The 27857-nt window shown below is 32.6% G+C and overlaps 3 protein-coding genes across 3 annotated transcripts; all 3 read left to right on the top strand.

Annotated features, from left to right (window-relative positions):
- The first annotated feature begins 3283 nt into the window (after positions 1-3283).
- On the top strand, positions 3284-5740 carry LOC123201442 (L-type lectin-domain containing receptor kinase IV.1-like). The gene has a single exon (XM_044616953.1). It carries the CDS (start codon positions 3444-3446, stop codon positions 5475-5477), a length of 2034 nt encoding a protein of 677 aa, XP_044472888.1. The 5' UTR covers positions 3284-3443; the 3' UTR covers positions 5478-5740.
- Positions 5741-15557: 9817 nt separating this feature from the next.
- Positions 15558-17760, top strand: LOC123201564 (L-type lectin-domain containing receptor kinase IV.1-like). Its single transcript, XM_044617124.1, has one exon. The coding sequence runs from the start codon at positions 15666-15668 to the stop codon at positions 17700-17702; it is 2037 nt and encodes a 678-aa protein (XP_044473059.1). The 5' UTR covers positions 15558-15665; the 3' UTR covers positions 17703-17760.
- A 7448-nt stretch (positions 17761-25208) lies between these two features.
- Positions 25209-27411, top strand: LOC123201600 (L-type lectin-domain containing receptor kinase IV.1-like). Its single transcript, XM_044617174.1, has one exon. The coding sequence runs from the start codon at positions 25250-25252 to the stop codon at positions 27281-27283; it is 2034 nt and encodes a 677-aa protein (XP_044473109.1). The 5' UTR covers positions 25209-25249; the 3' UTR covers positions 27284-27411.
- Positions 27412-27857: the final 446 nt, after the last annotated feature.

Raw genomic sequence — 27857 nt, 5'->3', positions numbered from 1 at the left:
AATTTTAATGGAGAGGAGATTTTTTAATGAAATCAGAGAAGAGAATAAAAAATAAAAATACAATTAGAGACAAAAATATCCCTTGTTTACCGAAGCTCAATTATTACCTTTTGTATTAATATATTTATTTAAAATATTAATATATTTTTATAGTTTTATAATATTTATATTTTTTAAATTTATTTATATTTTATGTTATATATATTAAAATAATTAATATATATTTGTGGGTTAATTTTAATTATTTTATTATTTAATATATTTATATTATATTTAAACCCTACTGGGTTAGTTTTTCAAACTATAGAAAGTTATAAGATATATATGGGTAAAAGTGTAATTGGCATTTGGTTATAATATATTGTATAATATCTTCAATTCAGTTTCACAGAAGTAGCATAGTCTTTCAATATCTGAATATTTATTTTCTTATCTATTTTTATAAATAAAATATATATGAATAATAATTTGACTACATTTTAAAATTTATTGATTGAGTACATATCAGATGAAATCAGTTGGTGAGTTATTGACTTCGTTGCCAGATATATATATATATATATATATATATATATATATATATATATATATATATATATAATTTTTACATAATATCATAGTAAGAGATTGACAATTTCGGCTGAGTTTTCTTTTACGCTAACGAGAAAAAGATTTTTTAATAAAAAATAGGGAAGGAAGCAAGGATAAAGAGGAAAAAAAATTTTATAATTGAGGATAAAGATACATATGTCTCCTTTTTGTCTTGTCCTGCCCTGTCTCTATTTTTATATATTAATATATTTACTTAAAATATTACTGTATTTTTATAATTTTAGATTATTTATGTTTTTTAAATTTATTTAATTTTTTATTATACGTATTAAAATGGTTAATATATTATATTTGTAATATTTGAAATAGTAGGTTGATTTTAATTTTGTTATTTAATATATTTATATTATGTTTAAAAGACATGAGAAGGAAAATTTTTTTTACAGGTATAGGGAGGGAATTTTTCTTCATAGGATGAGAAAAGGGATTTTTTTTTATAAAGAGGTGACAAGAAATCATTTTTATTCCTGTAATAGGGACAGACCGAATACCGAAATTGATATCTTCTACAGGGACGAGAATTGAGATCTCCACCCTGCCTCTTCTTGTTGTCATCCCTAATTATAGTTTAAAATCGAATTGATAAACCTAATATAATTTTTAAATGGTATTAAAATCTAAAACCGAATGAGTAGCCTAATATAATTTCTTCATGGTATCGAAACCTAAAATCAAATAGGTAAACCTAACAGAGTAAAATACTCATAGAGACCAAGTGATAACACATTAAATCAAATGACATATTTAATAATCTATAGTAGATGTTTTTAAGAGAGGGTATTAGAGATTAAAACCTTTCGTACCAAATAAAAATAATATAAATTTAATAAATTTAATTTTTAATATAAAATAATTAATTTTATATAATATAGTTTCGATTTACAGATCCAATATAATTTCTACAATATATATAATACTAACAATTGGTGACATGATATTGAGCCTCGATTGGTTGATTTCATTTATCGGAGTCTCCTTAAACGACAAACTGCTTCGTAATTAATTAAGCCTTGATTATTAATATGATATTCGAATTACACATAAAACATGCTATAACCCTTGTCCACACTAGACATTGACACATGTAAAGGATTACATCGGGAAACGACATCGCATTGGACCTTTTTGGTCCGAAATGGAGAAAACAAGGATTTATTTAATTATAAAATTAATAGAAAATAAAAATTTATGGAACTATTGGTTTCCGTAGAAGTTGAGGGTGAAGCTTGTAAGAAAAGACAAAATCAGAGTCGCCGTTGAACAGCAGATGAGGAGTATATAAGAAAGGTCAAAAGACTAATTTCCACCCAAGGTTTGATATAACTCCAACTTTCACCTCATCAATTTAAAAAAATTAAAATCTCACCCATAAGCAGGTAAAATTAATAAAATCTATTAAATCTAAAGATAAAATCATTACTTAATTAGTAATTTTAAAAGATATAAAAATTTATATCATTCCTCATAAATCTTAAAAAGTAACAATTTTTCTTAAAATTAAACTTTGAAAAGTTTATTCCCCTTTTTAGAGTTTCAATTTTTCAGGGATAAATTTTTGACAAACAATCGGCTTTTCTAGTGCTCTCTATACCTCCCTCCCTCTCGAGCAACTTGAAAGGTGTCTCTCCCAACAGATGAATTAGTGAAGATGCGAGTCTTCATAAATCTTCGTTGATTCTAGAATTAGGTCACATTCATCAATTCCATACAATAATTTCTTTGTCAATTTATTTGGAATCTACGAAGATGTTTATCTTCATCGATTCGTCTATTAAGAAAGATGTCTTTCAAGTTGCTGAAGAGAAAAGGAATTCTCCGAGAAGGATAGAGAGAGTCAAAGAAGTTGACCATTCATTGGAAATTTATCCTTGGAAAATTGAAACTTAGGGGGAGTAATATAACTTTTTAAAATTTAATCTTGAGAGAAATTATTATTTTTTAGAATTTAATGGGGAAAATGAAATAGATTTTTTTATTTTTTAAAATTATTAATTAAATAACGATTTTATCTTTAGATTTAATGGGTTTTATTAATTTTAATAATTTATAAATTAGATTTTGAGTTTTTTAAAATTAGTGGGAAAAAGTTCCGGTTTACATCTACATACATCAAACTTAGGTGGGCATAAGTCTTTTAGCCCATGTGAAATTTCAAAGCAAACATTGGTCGTTTGACTTTGATTGGTCTCCACATGGAGCCTTACCGTGTCCACTTCTCCAAGCTCCACCTAACTATAATCAACCAACACTTTGATACTACTGGCATTACATAATTTCCAATTTTTAATCAAATAGTTTCCCATTTCAACGCTCCACTCTCCCACGGTGGCGGCTTCTCCGTCAAAATCACTATGACAAAATCCATGGTTGAAAGTCATCCATTAATTATTTGTTCATTTAAGGCGGAGTAGACCGTCAAAACTAATATTGGATTGGAATAGTAACAATCCCCACCCAAGGTTGAGACAATTCTCAAACTCTTTAAAGTTAACAATTTTCACCGCTACCAGCTTTAAGGAACATTGTCGCAATGAGCTATTTCCTTGAGCGTTCTCTCCCTCTAGTGAAATTCCATTTCTCTGACAATTTTATCTCCCATAAAAACGTTTTATCTTTATAAAAAAATACAGATGATTCACTTTTATTAGAGACAAAAACATTGTCTTCACTATTAATAATGTCATGAGGAGATTATAAGAAGGAGAAACACGCTGAAGAGAGAGACATTGTCAAGAGATCGTCAAAAAAAATTGTTATTATAAAAAAAAAAAAAAGGCTGCCTTCTCGATTATTATAACTCTCCCGAACCCATTGACAGAGTGAACGCGCCAATGGAGAACAACCTACACATGATCTTGAAGCTCGCCATTCTTCTCTCTCTCATACTCACCTTAGCAGCAGGAGATGAAACTCTTGGTTTCGTCTACAATGGCTTCCAATCTGCAAATCTAACCGTTGACGGCATAGCTGAGTTCACTTCCAATGGACTCCTGCGACTTACCAACGACACCAAACAGCAAAGCGGCCATGCTTTTTATCCCAACCCAATAACCTTCAAGCAGTCTTCAACAAACGCCGCTGCTTTTTCTTTCTCTACTGCCTTCGTTTTCGGCATCATATCTGGAGAGTATCCGACTCTTAACGGCCACGGTATCGCCTTTGTGATTGCGCCGACCAGGGGGCTCCCGGGGGCTCGGCCCAGTCAGTACCTCGGCCTTTTCAACGAGACAAACACTGGAAATGCCAGCAATCATGTTTTCGCCGTTGAACTCGACACCATCCAGAGTAGTGAGTTTTTCGATATCAATGACAACCATGTGGGGATCGATATAAATGGGCTCATGTCTGCGAATTCATCTGCAGCAGGTTATTATGAAGATCGCAGTGGTCAATTTAAAAACTTGACTCTTATCAGTGGTCAACCAATGCAAGTTTGGGTGGAATATAATGGTGATCAAAAGCAAATTGACGTTACTTTAGCTCCATTTAACAGTGGTAAGCCCAGTACTCCACTTTTGTCTTTGAGTTATGATCTTTCGCCTATTCTTAACAACGCCATGTATGTTGGCTTCTCGTCATCCACTGGTTCGGTGTTAACAAATCATTATATTTTGGGTTGGAGTTTTAAGATGAACGGCCAAGCGGAGGCTCTTGCTCTCTCTCAGCTCCCTAAGCTTCCCCGAATTGGTCCTAAGCGGAGATCAAAGTTTTTGACAATTGGGCTCCCTGTAATTTTATCAAGCTTGATTGTAGCTGCTGTCTCAGGTATAGTTTACGTGATAAGAAGAAAAAGAAAGTTCGCTGAAGTGCTTGAAGAGTGGGAGCTTGAGTATGGGCCTCAGAGATTCAAATACAGAGATCTTTACATTGCAACTAAAGGGTTCAAAGATAAAGAGCTATTAGGCAGCGGTGGCTTCGGCAGGGTCTACAGAGGTGTGTTACGTAGCTCTAAACTTGAAATTGCTGTGAAGAGAATCTCCCATGAATCAAGGCAGGGGATGAAAGAATTTATAGCAGAAATCATAAGCATTGGCCGCCTCCGTCACCGGAATTTAGTACAACTCTTGGGCTATTGCCGGCGTAAAGGAGAACTTCTTCTTGTGTACGATTACATGCCTAATGGAAGCCTTGACAAGTACCTCTATGACCAGCCAGCAGTGACCCTTAATTGGAGACAAAGATTTCGAGTCATCAAAGGCGTTGCTTTGGGCTTGTTTTATCTACATGAAGAATGGGAACAAGTTGTGATTCACAGAGATGTCAAGGCCAGTAATGTGTTGCTTGACGGTGAATTGAACGGCAGATTGGGAGATTTTGGCCTTGCAAGGCTCTATGACCACGGCACTGATCCTCGAACAACCCGTGTAGTTGGCACTCTAGGGTATCTTGCCCCTGAGCACACACGAACAGGCAAGGCAACAAAAAGCACAGATGTGTTTTCCTTTGGTGCTTTTTTGCTTGAAGTCGCCTGTGGCAGAAGGCCAATAGAGCCACGAGCAGAATCAGAGGATGATGAAATATTGGTTGACTGGGTATTTGGTTTCTGGTGCAAAGGTGAAATTCTTGAGGCAAGGGATCCAAGTCTGGGTTCAGATTATGTAGAAGACGAAGTGGAGATGGTGTTGAAGCTGGGGTTGTTGTGCTCTCATTCAGAGCCAACGTCAAGGCCGAGCATGAGACAAGTTGTGCAGTACTTAGAGAAGGATGCCCCTTTGCCAGAGCTGTCATCTCTTGGAATTTCAGCCAGTGGGCTGACATTTACTTATTGTGAAGGTTTTGATGATTTTGCAATGTCATATCCATCGTCTATGGGCCTTACAGGATCCTCTTCCGTTGCAGCATCGCTACTTTCCGGCGGTCGATGATGCTTGAAATTGTAATTTTTTTTATTACAAAAGGAATAACAAGAAAAATTTAGGCATCCATGCTATCAGTTATCTCTGTAAACTTGGAAAATTTGCTAGGAATTTCAACTCCTTCCCATGTCATCTCCAGAATAATGTGTACTTTTTTAAAGAAACGGGAATGCGCCGTACCAAGTAGTGAAATTTCATATGTAATGACTGGCCTAGTAATTAATACGTCAATAATTTAATTTTAAAATATTATTAAAAGATATTTATTCTTATATTTGGAATCCCTTTTTATTAGAAAATATTCAATGTAAACTTTTTTGAATATCACTTTTAAAAGTAGAGATAATAATTTCGATTCAAATTTATGATTTTTGATTTAACAAAGAGGAAAATCCCTATTAAAAATAGAGAAGAAAATGAAAATGAGGACAAAAAATATTTTCGTAATCGAAGATAAGATACATGTGTCTATTTCCCTCCCCATTGGATTTATTTCCATCCTCGTCTTGTCTCCTACCTATTCTCTCATTTTCATATTAATATTTTTATTTAAAATATTAATATACCATCATAATTTTAAATTATTTATATTTTATCAATTTTATTTATATTAAAATGTTTTTATATGTAATTTACGATATTTAAATTATAAATTAGTTTTAATTTTAATTAATTTTTTTAAATATATTAATTTATATTCATAAAATATAGAGAATTTTTTTCTGCAAATAAAAGAAAACAAAAATCCTTATCTCCTCAGCAATAAGAATAAAAAATAGAGAATTTGACCTTATCCTCCTTTGCCATCTCCTTTGAGAAATTTTCTTTTTTCAAAAATGTCTGCTGTAAATTCCTTTTTCCACTTGACCATTGACTTTATTCACGTGTCATTTGAAGATGAGGTGTCCCTCATTGGATTTGACAATAATTTAAAATTTCTATCACACGTCAACTTGTGATTGAACTTTGTTGTTTCTGAAATATTTAATACCAATTGGCATTTGCCATCTGTCTTACACTTTTTTAAAGTTTTAAAATTAATTAAATATAAATATATATTTTATTTTATTCCATTAACTATCCTATTTTCTTAATCTTTTGAAACCATCTTCTTACTTGACCCTTTTAACTTCTCCTCCATGATCATGATAAATAAATAATAAAATATATAATATATTTTTTTATTTTAATTTATTTGTTTTTTACAGCAAATAAAGCTACGTTTATTATTTAATTAGAGATTTTAATGGTATATTATTATATAATTTGATTATTTTAAACACATAATTAAATACTCAAAATTTTATTTGTTTACAAATTAGTTATTTTATTAATAAATGATGTTACATAAAAGGGTAGTATCGACATTTTGCATTAACCTAAAAAAACGATGATTTAAATCATGCTTAAAATTTTAACCAATTCGATACTAACATGTGGAAGGTTTAAAATATTCAAAAAATATATTTAAAAACTTAATCAACGCTTTTTTTTTTGCAAAATTAAAAATTTTACCCTTTTTTTCATCGTATATATATATATAGTATCCATCTCAAAGCCTAAACAAAAATACCATAACAGTATTTTTCAAAATACCCTCGCTGATGTAACTCCTGCATACAGAAAGAGAAAATTTTTTTTTTTCGGCCTTCCAATGAGAAAGGAATCTCTGTAGCATAAAAAAACACTTCTTCAACAGAGAACACATGTTATTGAACAATAAAACCCGTGAGAAAGTCATTATAAAGGATTCAAATTGGACACAAGGGAGAAGAGACAAAAATTGATAGATTTAATTAGAGAATTAACATTTATTGCAAAGATTTTACACAAAATCATCCACATTCAAGTCAATCTTGATTCAAGCTCATATGTTATGTGTTTTCTTTATGAATAATTGAAAATCAAATAATGTATGGTTGATTAATGTGAAATTTAATTTTGTTGTGATTTCATATTGTTAGATTGTTTAATGTTGTTATTTCATATTATTTTCATTGTTTAAAGTTGTTATAATATTGTTTAATGTTGTATTGATGGTCAAAAAATACAAAAATTATGATCTAAAAATTTTTCAGACGAAGAACGGGTTGGCGACGCCAACCTGGGTTAGCGTCGCCAACCTAAGGTTTGGCTTCACCAACACCCAAACTGATATTTTTCGCACTTTCTTCCATTCCACTCAACCAAATAATATTTACTCTAACCAAATAAAAAAATATTTATTTTTTTATATATCACAGTTCGTACATCAAATAGATATTGAATTAACAAGAAATATTTATTATTTAACAAAATAATATTTATTTCAACAAAAAATATTTCTCATAAAAAATATATATTTATTTATATAAAAATTAAATAAAGCGAAAATAAAAAATTTATTTAAATAAAAAATAAAGAGCTTGGAGATATTTAAGAGGTTGGCTTTATACAAAGGGGTTGGCGCCAACCCCTTCAACCCCTTTAAGCAAATTTCAGGCGAACCCCCAAATTTGCGCTATCAACCCCCCTCCCAAAATAACTTACCCAACCAAAATCAGTTTCTGACATTTTTTTCATTTTTAAAATTGTAACAATTGAGATATATATATTGATGTATTATTTGTATATTCAACACTAAGTACTTCAGTGCATACTTTTTATGGGTGGTTTCTTGGATTATCTTTCATGTGCTACTTTAATATGAGATTGATGCCAACCAAAATTTTGACAGATAAGATCAACTAAGTTTACAATTTTTATACATTTAATCTAAAAAATTTAAACTCAATAATTTTAAATTTACTTGATCTTATCTAACACATATATATAAATCTTGTTTCAACTACTAATACTAAATATCTATACATGTTCTCTCTCTATAGTGCATTAAAAGGAAGTAATATTGTAAACTTTGTTTTGGTTTCTCAAGGTTGAAGATAAGGACAATTTAGATATTCTATCATATAAAGTGGTAAAAATATTTAGAGTGTAAAAAATGTGGTATAAATGTACACGTGGGCCCAAATGAGGGTAAAATTTTCAATTTCCCTTTTTTTTTCCTCTTCTGAATGCATAGACCTCCTAACAACCATGTTCTTGTTCCTTCCTCCTCATCATCATCAACCCTCACCCAAACACTCTTTATTTTCCTAACCTTGTTCCTCTTTCTCTTCTTCATTCTTACTCTCTTTCTCTTCCTCCACTTTCTCAACCTTACCATGTTGAAATTCCCTAAAAAAATAGTGATGTCATTAAGTTATTAGCGGTTCATTTTCCTTCTTTTAAACTTTTGAACAATAAGTTTTGAGAATTATATGTACAAATAGGTAACCCATTATGATATTGCCAATGTGGAATAGGAAAGGATAGGGCTATTCTAGCTTTGGTGACATCGAAATAACCTCTTATTTACCAAAACAAAAGAGATTTTGACTCACTAAAACGTCATTGTAATAGGAGATTTATTTCGACACAAAAAAAATCAACTTGGCTCACCACAAGAAACTAATGAAACATGACATTTTTTTGGGTCCCTAGATGGCCAAAAAATAGCTAGACTATCTTGGCACCATGAGGCCATAATAGAATTAAGCTATATTGAAGAACATTGATTCTATTTCGACACCAATTGAGTTAGAATAGAGCCAAAGCTATCAGCACACTGATTTTGGCATTGAAATAACTTATTTCAATAAAACTATAAGAATCCAGATTATTGATAGATCTCAATCTCTTCATCTTCTTTAGAGGTGGCAAAATTCGTTGGTCACTTGCATAACCTCCATCTAAATGCGTGTACAAGTTTTAGATTTTTAGGCCCGTATCTGTGGGTAATAAATTTTTGCAGGCAAGCGGGTTAGGTATGTGTAATACCTTTAGGTACATTTCAGAGGCATTTATGTTTTTTAACCCGGTTTTGAAATATTTCCAATTTTAAATATATATGTTCAAATGTGTATGTGTGTGTGTGTGTGTGTGTGTGTGTGTGTGTGTGTGTGTATAACAATTACGAAAAGATAAAGTTATATATAGAGATATATATTTTTATTAAAAAGTATGTATATATATATAAAGAGAGAAAAGACAAAAAAAAAAAAGTTTATGCCTTTTTCCATCATCTTCTCTCGTCTCTTCTAGAAGAAAACAACTTTTTTCATGCTTTTGCTTTGTTTTTTAAGAAAAGTGAATAATTTCAAAGGGTTTTGGAAGAAAAGTAAGGAAAAAAAATAAGATGAAGCACTTTGGAAGTCTTGGTAGCCAAAAGATCTATTTCTTTTCCCTTTACCTATGTTTATATATATATTATATACATGTTTTATGAATATGTAGTGTGTTTTGGTGATAAAAGAAGGAAGATAAAGAGGAGAGAGCCGACTTGATAAAATTGACTTGGTAAGAAGGAAGATAGTGTGTCTTGGTATGTTTCATGTTCTATTCTTTTGGTTTCTTGGCTCTATATTATAAATGATAATTTTAAAGTTGAGAAATATTGTTTTGCCATATCCATGTGTGTGATTTTGTTCACGGCAGAGAGTTGGATAATATTTACAATTTTGTCATGTATTTCATCTCATATTTTGACTGTCTTATATGATGAATCATAAGTGCTATTATAGTTTGTTGGAAAGCTCTTTGAATTCTCTTTTAAATGATATATAGCTTGCATGAATTAGAGATCGTTTTGACTATTAAATTGCATGAACAAAAAGTTGTCTCACCAAATAAATAGTAAATATAGTTTTTTGCCACTAACTTCATCCTAAGTTTTGACTGTCTTATCTGATGAATCATGAGTGCTATTATAGCTTGTTAGAAAGCTCTTTGAATCCTCTTTTTAATAATATATAACTTGTATGAATTAGAGACCGTTTGAACTATTAAGTTGATTGAATAAAAAGATTGTCCTACCAAATGAACAGTCTAATAAACAATAATTTACAGTTTTTGGAAAAAAAGAAAGAAAGGAAAGAAAAACAAGAGAAAAAGAAAAGAAAGAAAAACAAAAAAAGGAATTTGGGCCTCAGAATTCAAAAGTATAGTCTAGTGGGTTATGAATAGTTTTAGATGAAAGCAAGATTAGTATGAGCTAACACAAGCATACATGCTACGAACTATGAGGGGACACTTTATGCTACACCGCCAGTAGTAGGGCACGTCTACAGTAAGACATATTCGTAGTAGAACATAGACCCACAGTAAGGTCCGCTCACGGTAGAGTATACTCGTGGTAGAACACAATTCAGATTTAGAAATGGTATAGTGAGAGAAAAGAAAAGAGTTCGAGCTTATAAAAGTGTCAAATTCATATAATCAGCTTCCAGAAAGTATCAAAAGGACACCAAATGGGACTAAGTGTTATCCAAATAGTAAAGGATGAATTAGATTATCCTCTCGATTCCTTGAGGAGGTTATGATGTGAGATTGAGTCCCGAAGGCGATTTAGAACAAGAAAGGAGATGTTTACTTAATTTTTTCCCTTTACTGAGTGTTCTTATCTCTCACGTCCTTTTCTTTTATGATTGCAGGTACAGGTGATTGAGGTAGCTGTGAGATAAGGTAAGGTCAGCGAAGATAGATCCAGACTAAGGTAGGTTATCTATGGTTTTTGTTACATGCATATGATATTATTGACTTTTAGCCTATTCAGATAGTTGTATCCAGGGGCATATACATGATTACTCCATACTCTCAGATGTTTTCAGATGAGTTTTCATATAGGATATATACATCTTTTATTCGCTTTCAGATTTTTAGTTTTTTCAAAATAATTTTAGAACGCTTTTAGCGACAAGTTCATTTTAAAATTTGTTTTAAAATAAATACTTCAGATATTAATTCGTAACATTTTTCCTCTAAAGGGTAACACTTCTGGGAAGAGATGTTACAGTATGTCTGCAGGTATCCATGGGTCACCCTTTTTTTCCTATTCTTTTTCTTTTTCTATTTCAATATTAAACTGACAACACATTCAATACAAATTTCACATATTTTCCTTCTTTTAACATGAATTAAAAAATTTATTTTGTTGAAAACAAATTTAAAAAATATGAACATTAAACATTTTGTTAGAGATATTTATTCTACATTTAATACTAAAATTCTTCAAACTTATAAAAAATATTTTTATAATTTGAGGTAAATTTTCGTCTTTTATGGAATACTTATGTATTTGATAAGAAAAATATTGAAAATTAAGAAAAAAATACATTAAAATAATAAAAACAAAAGAGAAATAGTAAAAAATTAATATTACCAGATAACTCATGAGTCGATCCATGCCCATCGGGTCAAATACAAGTTTAAAAATTCTCACCTATATAATTTGATCCGTACCTATTTTACTCACACCTGACCCAACTCGTCTATTTATCAGGTCTAATACAAAAATAAGAAGAAGTATCAAAATTTGTTTTGATCTTAAACTTCAATTGAAACTCCAATTTTTAGCCCCAAATTTAGTATAATTTTACAAAGAAATTGAATAGAGGCATAAGCAAACCAAAGGTATTCATTAAAAAAAGTGGATGAAGGATAGAAAAATAAATTATTCAAACTTTAAAAATAAAAAATTATCCTTTTATCAAATTTGGGGTAAGAACTAGCTAGTTGACCTTGATGACCATGTTTATAAAAGAAGTTGAAGCCCATGGAAATCATATATGATAAAGGCCCGACAGGTTTGAAAAGCAAATGATTGCTCCATCTTGAAATAGATAGGGAATAGGAGGCCAAAAGACACAAATTATAGTGAAAACCTCAATTGATTTCTTCTAATTTTTAAATAGATAAATTTCATTCTAAGATATACAAGGAGACTTTAATAAAATCTAACAAACTCTTGCCCTCTTCTCATGCACCTCTTTGATAATTCCTGTACATACTCTAGCATTCTGTTAAAGTCATTAATGTCATTTCCATAAATTTAAGCTTTGAGCAATGTGCAAATCACGTAAAAAAACCACCTCATATCTATCTATATTATTTGGTAACAAATTGTTATTGTTGCTAGTGTAACATATTTTGTGCAAAACTATAAATTACGTATATTAATTGTATATTAATTGATGACTAGAAACTTTTACAATAAAATTATGTATACTTATTTTTTGTACACAATTTATATACACAAATGAGGTGTCATCATGTGATTAGATATTTTTTTATCATATGATGACACATGTTTTAAAACATCTAATTGCATGATGACACATCACTGTATACATGAAATGTGTACCAAAAATAGGTACATATAACATTGCTCATTTATAGCCAAAATCTTAAGCATTGGCCGGCTCCGTCACCAGAATTTGGTTCAACTCTTGGGCTATTGCTGGCGAAAAGGAGAACTTCTTTTGGGATACGACTACATGCCTAATGGAAGCCTTGACAAGTACCTGTATGACCAACCAAAGGTGACCCTCAATTGGAGACAAAGATTTCAAGTCATCAAAGGCGTTGCTTTGGGCTTGTTTTATCTACATGAAGAATGGGAACAAGTTGTGATTCGCAGAGCTGTCAAGGCCAGTAATGTGTTACTTGGCGGTGAATTGAACGGCAGATTGGGAGATTTTGGGCTTGCAAGGCTCTATGACCACGGCACTGATCCTTGAACAACCCGTGTGGTTGGCACTGTAGGGTATCTTGCCCCAGAGCACACACGAACAGGCAAGGCAACAAGAAGCACAAACATGTTTTCCTTTGGTGCCTTTTTGCTTGAAGTCGCCGATGGCAGAAGGCCAATAGAGCCACGTGCGGAATCAGAGGATGTTGAAATATTGGTAGACTGGGTATTTGGTTTCTGGTGCAAAGGTGAAATTCTGGAGGCAAGGGATTCAAATCTGGGTTCCGATTATGTAGAAGACGAAGTGGAGATGGCGTTGAAGCTAGGGTTGTTGTGCTCTCATTCAGTGCCATCATCAAGGCTGAGCATGAGACAAGTTGTGCAGTATTTAGAGAAGGATGCCCCTTTGCCGGAGCTATCATCGCTCGGAATTTCAACCAGTGGGCTGACGTTCGCATATCGTGAAGGTTTTGATCATTTTGCAATGTCATATCCTTCATCTATGGGCCTGACAGGATCCTCTTCCATTGCAGAATCGCTACTTTCCGGTGGTCGATGATGCTTGAAATTGTTATTTTTTTATTACCAAAGGAATAATAAGAAGAATTTAGGCATCTCGCTATCAGTTATCTCTGTAAACCTGGAAAATTTTCCAGGAATTTCAACTTCTTCCCATGTCTTCTCCACAACAAAGCGTATTTCTTTTAAGCAACGGTGGAATGGGCATAGCAAATACTTTAAATTTCATAACAAGTGAAATTTTAGATTTAATAATTTGTTTTATAATTATCATATTAGATAAACCAATAAATTAATTTTAAAATATCGTTAAAAGATATTTACTCTCACACTTAGAATCTTTTTATTAGGAGATTGTCCCTCGTATTTGGAATCCTAGGTCAATCTATTGATGAGTTTTTAAGCCCAATTGTCTTCAATTATCTCGAAAGTCATTGTTCATTATTGTTTAACAATTAGCCTGAAATCCTTTGTTTTCTGCTGCAGACTTCTTTGGTGCCCAGAAATTGGAGTTGATAGTATTGGGAAGAGGCTTGTGAACTCAAAGGAGGGACCCCCAACTTTCAAGCAAACGAAAATGACTCTGCAGAAGCTCCTCGAGTATGGAAGCATGCTTGTGCAAGAGGAGGAGAATGTGAAGAGAGCTCAATTGGCTGACAAGTACTTGAGGCAGCCCTTGGTGATGCAAATGAAGATGCCATCAAGAATGGAAGTTTCCATGGTTAGATCTGTGATTCTAAGGGACTTGATGAGAGGTTTGCATCAACCTTTAGGAATATAATGAACAAAATCATCAGAATTTACTAAGCTTTAATAACTGTTTGAATGCAGGTAAAGCAGCTCAACAGGTTAACATTCCAGTCCGAGAGGGCTGCACTGATCCATCTGCAGAAAATTATGATCCCACAGCTAGGAGTGATGATGGGAGCTGCCTGTACCAATTTTAGATTTGTCTTAGGAAAAGGAGTATAATTAAAGAGGAAATAACCTCTAAACACTTGTAATTGTTTCAATAGTCTATTCTTTTTTCTTCTGGTCTTGTTTATTATCACAATAATATTTATGTCGACCAGATTTTAGTGTTATATTTAAGAGATCTCTTCAGCCTAGTTTTCCGCAACTACTACTTTACTTAGAGATGGCAATCCGGCCTGAAAAACTGGATCTTTGGCCTCTCCCCCCTTGTTCGGGGAGGGGATTTCCCAATGAAGATAGAAACAAGAACAAAGATAACTAAAATTTTTATAGTTGAGAGTAAGGATAAATATATTTTTAGTTTGCTCTCTCTTTGACTCGTCCTCTTCTTTATATATTCCCTAAATTTGTACATATTAAATTACTCATAAAAGTTTGTATTTATTATAAATATATCTCGACACTTAATATATATTCTAATATTTTTTTAACAAGGATGAGAGAGGAAAATGTTATAAATTTTTCCTACAAGGACTAGAAAGGGGAAAGGAAGAGAAGTTCTCTTGTAGGGAAGAGATGGGAATTTTCATCATACTTATATCAAGAGAAGGGAACAAGAAAAGGTTTCCCTTATAAGGATAGCGACGGGATTAAGGTATTATATCTTCACTCACTCCATATTTATCCGTAAAATTTGACGTGTCATTCTTCCTTGATCAGTTAGATTTAGACAACGATGTTGGTAGATAGAGCATTCCATCTCATCAACATTGATGGATGGAGCATTCGTCGTTAGCGTCGGTTCTCCTTCTTGTCGATGTAGGTGTCCATGTCGACTGCTTCTTCTTCACCATGGAGACTTCAAAAGGGATAAGCTTGGAAAGTGAGTCGGTGGAGGCTTAGAAAATGAGAAAGGTGAATAGCATTGGGGTTTTAAATTCAAAACGTGGCTTTCTATAAATGTGCTTTCCACGGATTCTTCTGATTTGCGAAAAAAAATTGTCTGCAGAATTCTTTTTATGTATAAACGGTACCATCATATGGTTCTTAATTTTTTCTTATCACAGGGGTATTTTTGAAACTGTACACTTCTTATAGTATATTTGTATGTGTATAAAAAATTGTGGAAAAAATGTATAAACGGGCGAAATTGTGATATTTTTTTCAATAACCCTCGTTATAACGCTTGTAAAGCCATTTACTGAGTGAACGCGTCAATGGAGAGCAGCCTCCACATGTTCTTCAAACTCGCCATTCTTCTCTCTCTCCTACTCACCTTAGCAGCAGGAGACGAAACTCTTGGCTTCGTCTACAATGGCTTCCAGTCTGCTAATCTAACCATTGATGGCATCGCCGAATTCACCTCCAAGGGACTCTTGCGACTTACAAACGAAACAAAACAGCGAAGCGGCCATGCTTTTTATCCCAACCCAATAACCTTCAAGCAATCATCTTTAACAAATTCCACTGCCTTTTCTTTCTCCACTACCTTCGTTTTCGGCATCCAAACAGGAGAGTACCCAACTATTAACGGGCACGGCATCGCCTTCGTGATTGCGCCTACAAGGGGGCTGCCGGGGGCTCGGCCCAGTCAGTACCTCGGCCTTTTTAACTTGACAAACAATGGAAATGCCAGCAATCATGTTTTCGCCGTTGAACTCGACACCATCCAGAGTAGTGAGTTTTTCGATATCAATGACAACCATGTGGGGATCGATATAAATGAGCTCAAGTCTGCGAATTCATCTGCAGCAGGTTATTATGAAGATCGCAGTGGTCAATTTAAAAACTTGACTCTTATCAGTGGTCAACCAATGCAAGTTTGGGTGGAATATAATGGTGATCAAAAGCAAATTGATGTTACTTTAGCTCCATTTAACAGGGGTAAGCCCAGTACACCACTTTTGTCTTTGAGTTATGACCTTTCGTCTGTTCTTAACAACGCCATGTATGTTGGCTTCTCATCATCCACTGGTTCGGTGTTAACAAATCATTATATTTTGGGTTGGAGTTTTAAGATGAACGGCCAAGCGGAGGCACTTGCTCTCTCTCAGCTCCCTAAGCTTCCCCGTATTGGTCCTAAGAGAAGATCAAAGTTTTTGACAATTGGGCTCCCCGTAATTCTATCAAGCTTGATTTTAGCTGCAGTTTCAGGCATAGTTTATGTGATAAGAAGGAAAAGAAAGTTCGCTGAAGTGCTTGAAGAGTGGGAGCTTGAGTATGGGCCTCAGAGATTCAAATACAGAGATCTTTACGTTGCAACTAAAGGGTTCAAAGATAAAGAGCTGTTAGGCAGCGGTGGCTTTGGCAGGGTCTACAGAGGTGTGTTACGCAGCTCTAAACTTGAAATTGCAGTGAAGAGAATCACCCATGAATCAAGACAAGGGATGAGAGAATTTATAGCAGAAATCATAAGCATTGGCCGCCTCCGTCACCGGAATTTGGTTCCACTCTTGGGCTATTGCCGGCGAAAAGGAGAACTTCTTTTGGTATACGAATACATGCCTAATGGAAGCCTTGACAAGTACCTGTATGACCAACCAAAGGTGACCCTCAATTGGAGACAAAGATTTCGAGTCATCAAAGGCGTTGCTTTGGGCTTGTTTTATCTACATGAAGAATGGGAACAAGTTGTGATTCACAGAGATGTCAAGGCCAGTAATGTGTTACTTGACGGTGAATTTAACGGCAGATTGGGAGATTTCGGCCTTGCAAGACTATATGACCACGGCACTGATCCTCGATCAACCCATGTGGTGGGCACTGTAGGGTATCTTGCCCCAGAGCACACACGAACAGGAAAAGCAACAAGAAGCACAGATGTGTTCTCTTTTGGTGCTTTTTTGCTTGAAGTTGCCTGTGGCAGAAGGCCAATAGAGCCACGAGCAGAATCAGAGGATGTTGAAATACTGGTAGATTGGGTATTTGGGTTCTGGTGCAGAGGTGAAATTCTTGAGGCGAGGGATCAAAATTTGGGTTCTGATTATGTAGAAGATGAACTGGAGGTGGTGTTGAAACTTGGGTTACTATGCTCTCATTCAGAGCCAGCGTCAAGGCCGAGTATGAGACAAGTTGTGCAGTATTTAGAGAAGGATGCCCCTTTGCCGGAGCTCTCATCTCTTGGAATTTCAGCCAGTGGGCTGGCGTTTGCATATCGTGAAGGTTTTGATGATTTTGCAATGTCGTATCAAACATCTGTGAGCCTTACAGGATCCTCTATTGTTGCAGATTCGGTGCTTTCCGGTGGTCGATGATGCTTGAAGTTGTAATTTTTTTCTTACAGAAGGAATAATCAGAAAGAATTTGGGTTGACCTTGCACTTCGTGCCCTGAAAATATATTTATATGGTATTGTATTAAAGATCTTTAATTTTATCTTAATGTAAATTAAAATTATATCAAAAGTTTTTAATCTTAATCCAATTCTATAATATTTGAATTAATCCAATTCGATCCAATTTAATCTAAAATTGTTTATTGTTTTTATTTTGTAAAATATTTTTATTGTTTTAATTTTTTTCATGGAATTACTTCAATCTATCATTAATAAAATATTCAATATAATATTTTGATTTATTAACAAATACTCTAAAATTTTACATATTATGACTTTAAAACACGTCAATAATCTGACTAGTTAAATCAAATTTCGACTATTCAATAATAAAATAAAATTTTTAAATAAAAATAATGAGTAATTATAATTAAACAAATATACAATTATATACAATCTATAAAGATTTCAAAATCTTACTATAAAGATACAATATATAATTATAATATGAGTAAGACATTCAAAAAAACACATCTATAATCAGACTATCCAAATCAAATTTTTATTACTTAATAATAAAATAAAATGTTTAAATAAAAATAAACAATAATATAAATAACTATAATTATATAAAAATACAATTATATGTAATCTATTAAAGTAATATTTCTCCAAAATATTTGTATCGATTCGGGGTCGTGCAAGTTACTTTAGTGTGAACCCTAACACTACCTAATTTAATTTTGAGTAGTGTTGAGTTGACCCAAAATAAATTTAATATAAAAAAACTTAACCTTACCCCGATATTTTTCGTATTGTATCATATCAGGTAACTGATTATATTAAAAATTATCAACTCTAAATTTAGACATCCATGTTATCAATTATCTCCATCAACATATAAAATTTTCTAGGAATTTCAACTCTTTCCCATGGATACGAGGAGCTCGGCTCAAATGAACTTAAAACAAACTCAATCAAATAAAATCAAATTCAAATTTAAAAGTTAAATATTTTTAAATCTAAACTCAAATTTTAAGAATATTTAACTCGTTAAATTTATCAATATGAAATTTTTTAATATAAAATAACTAAAAAAATACTATTTTAATTTATACAAATTAAAACTATATTATTCTAACCTTTTTTTTTTTTTCTCTATTGACTATAATATTCAATCAAACTCAAAACTAAAGTCAAGCCCAATTTAATCTATGCTCCACTGAAATTAAGCATGTCATCTCCAGAGCAATGTGTACTTCTCTGGAGGGTAGTGCTAGGAGGGCCCCTTGGGATATTTTTCTTTTTTTTTTAAAATGTCTACCACAAATTTTTTCCACATGACCATTGACTTGATTCACTATGATGTTGCCGATGTGCAATAGGAAAGGATGGGGCTATTCTAGGAATGGATGGGACTATTTTTCAGCCCAAATGACAAAAAAATAGTTAGACTATTTTGGTTCCATGGGGCCACAACAATAAATTATGAATGTATACATACTCATATGTGTCATCATATGATTGGTTATTGTTTTATTTTTAATTCAAAATCATCCAATCACATGATGACACATATAAATGTATACATATTTATGTACCTAAAGTGGGTACACATAGTTTTATTGATAAATTATATTGAAAAACTTTGATTCTATTTTGACAAGGAGTTACAATAGGGCAAAGCTATTAACACACTGGGGTTGAAATAACCTATTTCAATAGGACTATAAGAATCTAGATTGTTGATTGATCTCAACTCATCATTTTCTTAATAACAACAATAAAAAGAAGTATTCAAATTTGTTTAGTTTTTAGCCCCAAATTTAGTATAAAATTACAAAGAAATTGAATAAAAGCATAAGCAAACCAAAGGTATTCATTAAGAAAAGTAGATGTTAGATGGACAAATAAACTATTCTTAAAATTTCGGGTGGAATATAGTCATTTGACCTCAATTTTAAATTATAAATTGTGGTGATAACGGAGAATAGAATATTTTATATTATTCTTATTTAAAATATTAATTGAATATAGCAATACTGTATTTTTTATAATGTTATTTATATTGAATGTAATTATATTTATATATTATAATTAAATAAATTGAAAAATATAATGAGTATGAGATAATCTGATTATCACTTTTACCTTAAATATTAAAATATTATCAAGGTAATTTTGATTTTATTATAATTATATTATTATTTATAAATTTTTTAAGACAAAAATAAAATTATTTTTAATTAATATAACAAAAATATAAAAAAATATTTAAAAATAATTATATTCAAGGGCATTTAAGCAAAATAATTTACTAGTATTCTTTTATTACCGTTAACCAAATGCATTAATTATTTATACCATCTATTTTTATCAAATTTTATCAAACGTAATAATCATTTATCTCCAGTAATCTTATCAGTAATCTATTTTTAAGATAATCTTTCTATTTTGATAATAAAATATTATACAAACCAAACGCCCCTTTAGGGATTTTCGCATCTTTATCCCACTTAAATTATTTAGGGAATTGGTGAGGCTCACCACCCATTGCCATCCCTACAATCTATGACGTCTAAATTACTTTCCTTCTATGCAAAGATAATGTTAAATGGTAGTTTCTTCGTTCTTATCCATCAAAAATCTTCCCATGAGGCAATAAACTACAAAACTGGCAACTCGTACCTTAGCCCACATATAGATATTTCTCACTGAAAGAGCACAATCAAAAACTAAAAATTAGTATTAGATAAATTTCATTCTAAGATAGACGAGGAGGATGGGCCTAACGAAACAAGTAAGCGTGGGTTTTCACTGAACTTTTTAAAAAAAAATTTGAATTCACAGTGGGTCTGGGCCTACCCGAAAATGGCCCAATTCCACCGTTGCCTGCATTAGTTAGATTCAAAGTATACATGCATAGAGTTATTGTTAATAATACGAAACCTTTAATTAAATTATAGTATACATCAAACATTATTTTTATGTGAAAATATAATAATTAATAAAACTATATATATATATATATATATATATATATATATATATATATATATATATATATATATATATATATATATATATAATTTAAATATATAAATAATATATTATTATATAATTAAATATTTTTTATATAAAAAATAAAATAATATCTAATTAAATAATAATAATAATCATTTATGTTATCCTGTTGTTGTGGGCTACGACCAATGAAGTAATTTACTAAAGCAATAATTGCTTTGTTTCCAAGGCCATTAAATGCTTACATTTATTCCACCTCCCTTCGTCGCGCTGTAAATATTATCATTTATCCCTCTGCCGTAAAAATTAAAGGCCCAATTAGCCCATTTCACAAAGTTTCCAAAATTTGAAGGCATAGATAGATACAAAAACAATAATACTGTATATATAATTTTATATATAAATAAGTGTTAACACAAAATTAGTAAGAGCTAACACACATATGCATGCTACGAACTATGAGGGGGCACTTTATGCTACATCACCTATAGTAGGGCACATCTACAATAAGACATATTCATAGTAGAACATAGACCCACAGTAAGGTCTGCTCGTGGTAGTGCATACTTATAGTAAAGCATAATTCAGATTCAAAAATGGTGTAGTGAGAGAAAGGAAGAGAGTTTGAGCTTAGAAAAGTGTCAAATCCCTATAGTCAGCTTCCAGAAAGTATCAAATAGACACCATATAAGACTAAGTGTGATCCAAATAGTAAAAGATGAATTAGATTATCCTCTCGATTCCTTGAGGAGGTTATGATATGAGATTAAGTCCCGAAGGCGATTTAGAACAAGAATGAAGATAGTTTACTTAATTATTTCTCTTTACTAAGTGTTCTTATCTCTCACGTCCTTTTCTTTCATGATTGCAAATACAGGTGATTGAGGTAGCTGTGAGGTAAGGTAAGGTCAGCGAAGATAGATCCAGACTGAGGTAGGTTATCTATGGTTTTTGTTACATGTATATGATATTGTTGACTTTTAGCTTTATTCAGATAGTTGTATAGTTGTATATAGGTGTATATACATGATTACTCTATGATCTTAGATGTTTTCATATGAGTTTTCATATAGGATATATACATCTTTTATTCGTTTTCAGATTTTCAGTTTTCTCAAAATAATTTTAGAACGCTTTTAGTGACGAGTTTATTTTAAAATTTGTTTTAAAATAAATGTTCCAGATATTAATTCGTAACATTTTTCCTTTATAAGCTAACACTTCTGGGAAGGGATGTTACAATATGCTCGCGAGTATCCATGGGTCACCCTTTTTTTTCCTATTCATTTTCTTTTTTTATTTCAACATCAAACTGACAACACATTCAACACAAATTTCGTATATTTTTACTTTTTTTGACATGAAATGAACTTAAATTCGTCTTAAAATTAAAAAAATTATTTTGTTGAAAACAAATTTAAAAAATATGAACATTAAACATTTTGTTAGAAATATTTATTCTATATTTAATACTAAAATTCTTTAAATTTATAAAAAATATTTTTATAATTTGAGGTAAATTTTATTTCTTTTATGGAATACTTATGTATTTGATAAGAAAATATTGAAAATTAAGAAAAAATACATTAAAATAATAAAAACAAAAGAGAAATAATAAAAAATTAATATTAACGGATAACTCGTGAGTCAACCCATACCCATCGGGTCAAGTACAAGTTTAAAAATTCTCACTTATATAATTTGATTCATACCTATTTTACTCACACCTGACCCAACTCGCTTATTTATCAGGTCTAATACAACAATAAGAAGAAGTATCCAAATTTGTTTTGATCTTAAACTTCAATTGAAACTCCAATTTTTAGCCCCAAATTTAGTATAATTTTATAAAGAAATTGAATAGAGGCATAAGCAAATCAAAAGGTATTCATTAAAAAAAGTGGATGAAGGATAGAAAAATAAATTATTCAAACTTTAAAAATAAAAAAATTATCCTTTTATCAAATTTGGGGTAAGAACTAGTTGGTTGACCTCAATTTTAAATTATAAATTGTGATGACCATGTTTAGAAAAGAAATTGAAGCTCATGGAGATCATATATGATAAAGGTATGACAGGTTTGAAAAGCAAATGATTGCTCTATCTTGAAATAGATAGGGAATAAGAGGCCAAAAAACTCAAAATATAGTGAAAACGTAAAGTGATTTTTTCCTTCTTTTAAACTTGGGAATAACAAGTTTTAAGAATTATATGGACAAATTGGTAACCCACTATGATGTTGCTGATGTGGAATAAGAAAGGATGGGGGCTATTTTAGCTTTGGTGACGTTGAAATAATCCATTCTTTATCAAAACAAAAGAGGTTTTGATTCACTAAAATGTCATCGTAATAGAAGATCTATTTTAACGCTGAAAAAAGCAACATATTTTATCATTTTCTTAATAACAACAATAAAAAGAAGTATTCAAATTTGGTTAGTTTCAACTTCAAATTGGGAATTAACTATCCTACTTAAATAGTATGGGGTATAGGTCAGACTTTGTGCCCGTTGTCATCCCTACAAAAATATATAGCTTCTAAATTACTTTCCTTCCATGTAAAGATAATGTTAAATGAAAGTCTACAAAAATGACACCTCGCACCTTAGTCTACATATAAACATTTCTCATCGAAAGCACATAATCCACTGGTTGACATTACTTCCGTATCATTTATATATAATAAAAAACAATAACAACTCTAAGTTTTATAAATACATCATTCTTATCTTATTTTCTAAATATAATTGTTTGCAAAGTTATTATTTGAATTTAAATTTAGAAGTAATTGTTAATGTTGTGACCCTTTCTTAGAATCCAGTAAAGAGAAATGGTTATTAAGAGGAGAAATCAAAAACAAATAATTAGAAATAGATAGTTTTTATTCAAAGATAGACGAGGAGACATTAATAAAATCTAGCAAACTTTTGTCTTTTTCTCATACACTTCTTTGGTAATTTCGGTATATACGCTATAATAGCATTCTGTTAAGGTCATTAATGCCATAACTGCAAATTTAAGCTTCGAACAATGGCAAATCATGTAGAAAAACCACCTCATGTCTAACTCTCTTCATTTGTAGTTATTCTTTAATGTAATTATATTTATATATTATAACTAAATAAATTGGAAAATAGAATGAGTATGTGGAACGCACTCTCCATTTAGGGATTTCCCCATCCCTATCCCACTTAAATTATTTAGGGAATAGGTGAGGCTCACCGTCCATTGTCATCCCTACAATCTATGACGTCTAAATTACTTTCCTTCTATGCAAAGATAATGTTAAATGGTAGTTTCTTCTTTCTTATCCATCAAAAATCTTCCCATAGGCAATTAACTACAAAAGTGGGCAACTCGTACCTTTGCCCACATATCGATATTTCTCACTGAAAGAAACACAATAAAAAACTAAAAATGAGTATTAGATAAATTTCATTCTAATATAGACAAAGAGGCTTTAATAAAACCTGGCAAACTCTTCTCCTCTTCTCATGCACCTCTTCGGTAATTTGTGTACATACTCTACCCTAGCATTTTGTTAGTCATTGATTGTCCAGCATTGAAGCTACAACATGACATTATATAATTTGTTGTACCAAATTAAATACTACATGAGGGTGGGCCTAACGAAACAAGTAAGCGTGGGTCTTCATTGAACTTTTCAAAAAAATATTTGAATTAAGGGTGGGTCTGGGCCTGCCCTAAAATGGCTCAATTCCACCGTTGCCTGTATTAGTTAGATTCAAAGCATACATGCATGGAGTTGTTGTTAATAATACGAAACCTTTAATTAAATTATAGTATACATCAAACAATTTTATCTGAGCAACTAAGCACAAAATGGTCAAATAAAAATTATTTTTAAGCGACCAACCGAGTTTCTTCAAGCACCAGCTTTTCCTTTTCTATCGTTCAAAGATTTTCCTTGACCCTGAGGCTGAAAATTCTGCTTCAGCATAGGAAGAAGCCCACGGATACAAAACAATGAAAAGACAAAAGCAAGTTACACCTACACACTTAATGTTCCGGGCTTGTGTTCATGTTAGGGATGGCAATGAGGAGGGATGATAAGGATTTTTTGTTTCTTACTAGTAGAAAAAACTTTTTTTCTCCTCTCTTATTTGTGAAAAAAAATCTTCTCTCTATCCCCATACCTGTGGAAAGAAATTCTCTCTATGTACCTTTAAATACAACATAACAATATTAAACAACTAAATTAACTTAAACCAAAATCAACCTACTATTTAAAATACTACAAATCGCATAAGTTAACTATCTTAAGTCCTAAATATGCACAATAAGAAATATAAATAAATTAAAAAAACGTAAATAATCTAAAATTATAAGAATATCTTAATATTTTAAACAGGTATAATAATATAAAAGGACAGACATAAGAACAAGGTAGGTTGAAAACAGGACATATGTATTCATGTCCCCGCAAATCCTAAATTTAGATTATTATAACTCTCCCGAGCCCATTTACAGAGTGAACGCGTCAATGGGGAACAACCTACACATGTTCTTCAAACTCGCCATTCTTCTCTTTCTCATACTCACCTTCGCAGCAGGAGATGAAACTCTTGGTTTCGTCCACAATGGCTTCCAATCTGCAAATCTAACCGTTGACGGCATAGCTGAGTTCACTTCCAATGGACTCCTGCGACTTACCAACGACACCAAACAGCAAAGCGGCCATGCTTTTTATCCCAACCCAATAACCTTCAAGCAATCTTCAACAAACGCCGCTGCCTTTTCTTTCTCTACTACCTTCGTTTTCGGCATCATATCAGGAGAGTATCCGACTCTTAACGGCCACGGTATCGCCTTTGTGATTGCGCCGACCAGGGGGCTCCCGGGGGCTCGGCCCAGTCAGTTCCTCGGCCTTTTCAACGAGACAAACACTGGAAATGCCAGCAATCATGTTTTCGCCGTTGAACTCGACACCATCCAGAGTAGTGAGTTTTTCGATATCAATGACAACCATGTGGGGATCGATATAAATGGGCTCAAGTCTGCGAATTCATCAGCAGCAGGTTATTATGAAGATCGCAGTGGTCAATTTAAAAACTTGACTCTTATCAGTGGTCAACCAATGCAAGTTTGGGTGGAATATAATGGTGATCAAAAGCAAATTGACGTTACTTTAGCTCCATTTAACAGTGGTAAGCCCAGTACTCCACTTTTGTCTTTAAGTTATGATCTTTCGCCTATTCTTAACAACGCCATGTATGTTGGCTTCTCGTCATCCACTGGTTCGGTGTTAACAAATCATTATATTTTGGGTTGGAGTTTTAAGATGAACGGCCAAGCGGAGGCTCTTGCTCTCTCTCAGCTCCCTAAGCTTCCCCGAATTGGTCCTAAGCGGAGATCAAAGTTTTTGACAATTGGGCTCCCTGTAATTTTATCAAGCTTGATTGTAGCTGCTGTCTCAGGTATTGTTTATGTGATAAGAAGGAAAAGAAAGTTCGCTGAAGTGCTTGAAGAGTGGGAGCTTGAGTATGGGCCTCAGAGATTCAAATACAGAGATCTTTACATTGCAACTAAAGGGTTCAAAGATAAAGAGCTATTAGGCAGCGGTGGCTTCGGCAGGGTCTACAGAGGTGTGTTACGCAGCTCTAAACTTGAAATTGCTGTGAAGAGAATCTCCCATGAATCAAGGCAGGGGATGAGAGAATTTATAGCAGAAATCATAAGCATTGGCCGCCTCCGTCACCGGAATTTAGTACAACTCTTGGGCTATTGCCGGCGTAAAGGAGAACTTCTTCTTGTGTACGATTACATGCCTAATGGAAGCCTTGACAAGTACCTCTATGACCAGCCAGAAGTGACCCTTAATTGGAGACAAAGATTTCGAGTCATCAAAGGCGTTGCTTTGGGCTTGTTTTATCTACATGAAGAATGGGAACAAGTTGTGATTCACAGAGATGTCAAGGCCAGTAATGTGTTGCTTGACGGTGAATTGAACGGCAGATTGGGAGATTTTGGCCTTGCAAGGCTCTATGACCACGGCACTGATCCTCGAACAACCCGTGTAGCTGGCACTCTAGGGTATCTTGCCCCTGAGCACACACGAACAGGCAAGGCAACAAAAAGCACAGATGTGTTTTCCTTCGGTGCTTTTTTGCTTGAAGTTGCCTGTGGCAGAAGGCCAATAGAGCCGCGAGCAGAACCAGGGGATGATGAAATATTGGTTGACTGGGTATTGGGTTTCTGGTGCAAAGGTGAGATTCTTGAGGCAAGGGATCCAAATCTGGGTTCAGATTATGTAGAAGACGAAGTGGAGATGGTGTTGAAGCTGGGGTTGTTGTGCTCTCATTCAGAGCCAACGTCAAGGCCGAGCATGAGACAAGTTGTGCAGTACTTAGAGAAGGATGCCCCTTTGCCAGAGCTATCATCTCTTGGAATTTCAGCCAATGGACTGACATTTACTTATCGTGAAGGTTTTGCTGATTTTGCAATGTCATATCCATCGTCTATGGGCCTTACAGGATCCTCTTCCGTTGCAGAATCGCTACTTTCCGGCGGTCGCTGATGCTTGAAATTGTAATTTTTTTTATTACAAAAGGAATAACAAGAAAAATTTAGGCATCCATGCTATCAGTTATCTCTGTAAACTTGGAAAATTTGCTAGGAATTTCAACTCCTTCCCATGTCATCTCCGGAATAATGTGTACTTTTTTAAAGAAACCGGAATGCGCCATACCAAGTAGTGAAGTTTCATATCAAGTGAAATTTCATATGTAATGACCGGCTCTGTAATTAATAAGTCAATAATTTAATTTTAAAATATTATCAAAAATATCTACTCTTATGTTTTGAATTTTTTTTATTGAAAGATATTTAATATGAACTTTCTTGAATACCATTTTTAGAAGTAGAGATAATAATTTCAATTTAAATTTACGATTTTTAACTTAACAGAGAGAAAAATCTCTGTTAGAAATAGAGAAGACGATGAAAATGAAGACAAAAAGTATTCTCACAATCAAGAATAGCATATATGTGCCCTTGTTCCTCCCCGTTAGATCCTCTCCCCATCTCATCTTATCTCCTACCTATTCTTTATTTTTTATATTAATATTTTTATTTAAAATATTAATATATTT

The sequence above is a fragment of the Mangifera indica genome, chromosome 18 (assembly GCF_011075055.1).
Source record: "Mangifera indica cultivar Alphonso chromosome 18, CATAS_Mindica_2.1, whole genome shotgun sequence".
Classification (NCBI taxonomy): domain Eukaryota; kingdom Viridiplantae; phylum Streptophyta; class Magnoliopsida; order Sapindales; family Anacardiaceae; genus Mangifera; species Mangifera indica.
The sequence above is the reverse complement of the archived record's forward strand: the minus strand, read 5'-3'. Positions and strand labels throughout refer to the sequence as shown.

Bases quoted from the DNA above. Each gene is read 5' to 3' on its own strand.
- LOC123201600 (XM_044617174.1), top strand. From the start codon at position 25,250: ATGGGGAACAACCTACACATGTTCTTCAAACTCGCCATTCTTCTCTTT.
- LOC123201442 (XM_044616953.1), top strand. From the start codon at position 3,444: ATGGAGAACAACCTACACATGATCTTGAAGCTCGCCATTCTTCTCTCT.
- LOC123201564 (XM_044617124.1), top strand. From the start codon at position 15,666: ATGGAGAGCAGCCTCCACATGTTCTTCAAACTCGCCATTCTTCTCTCT.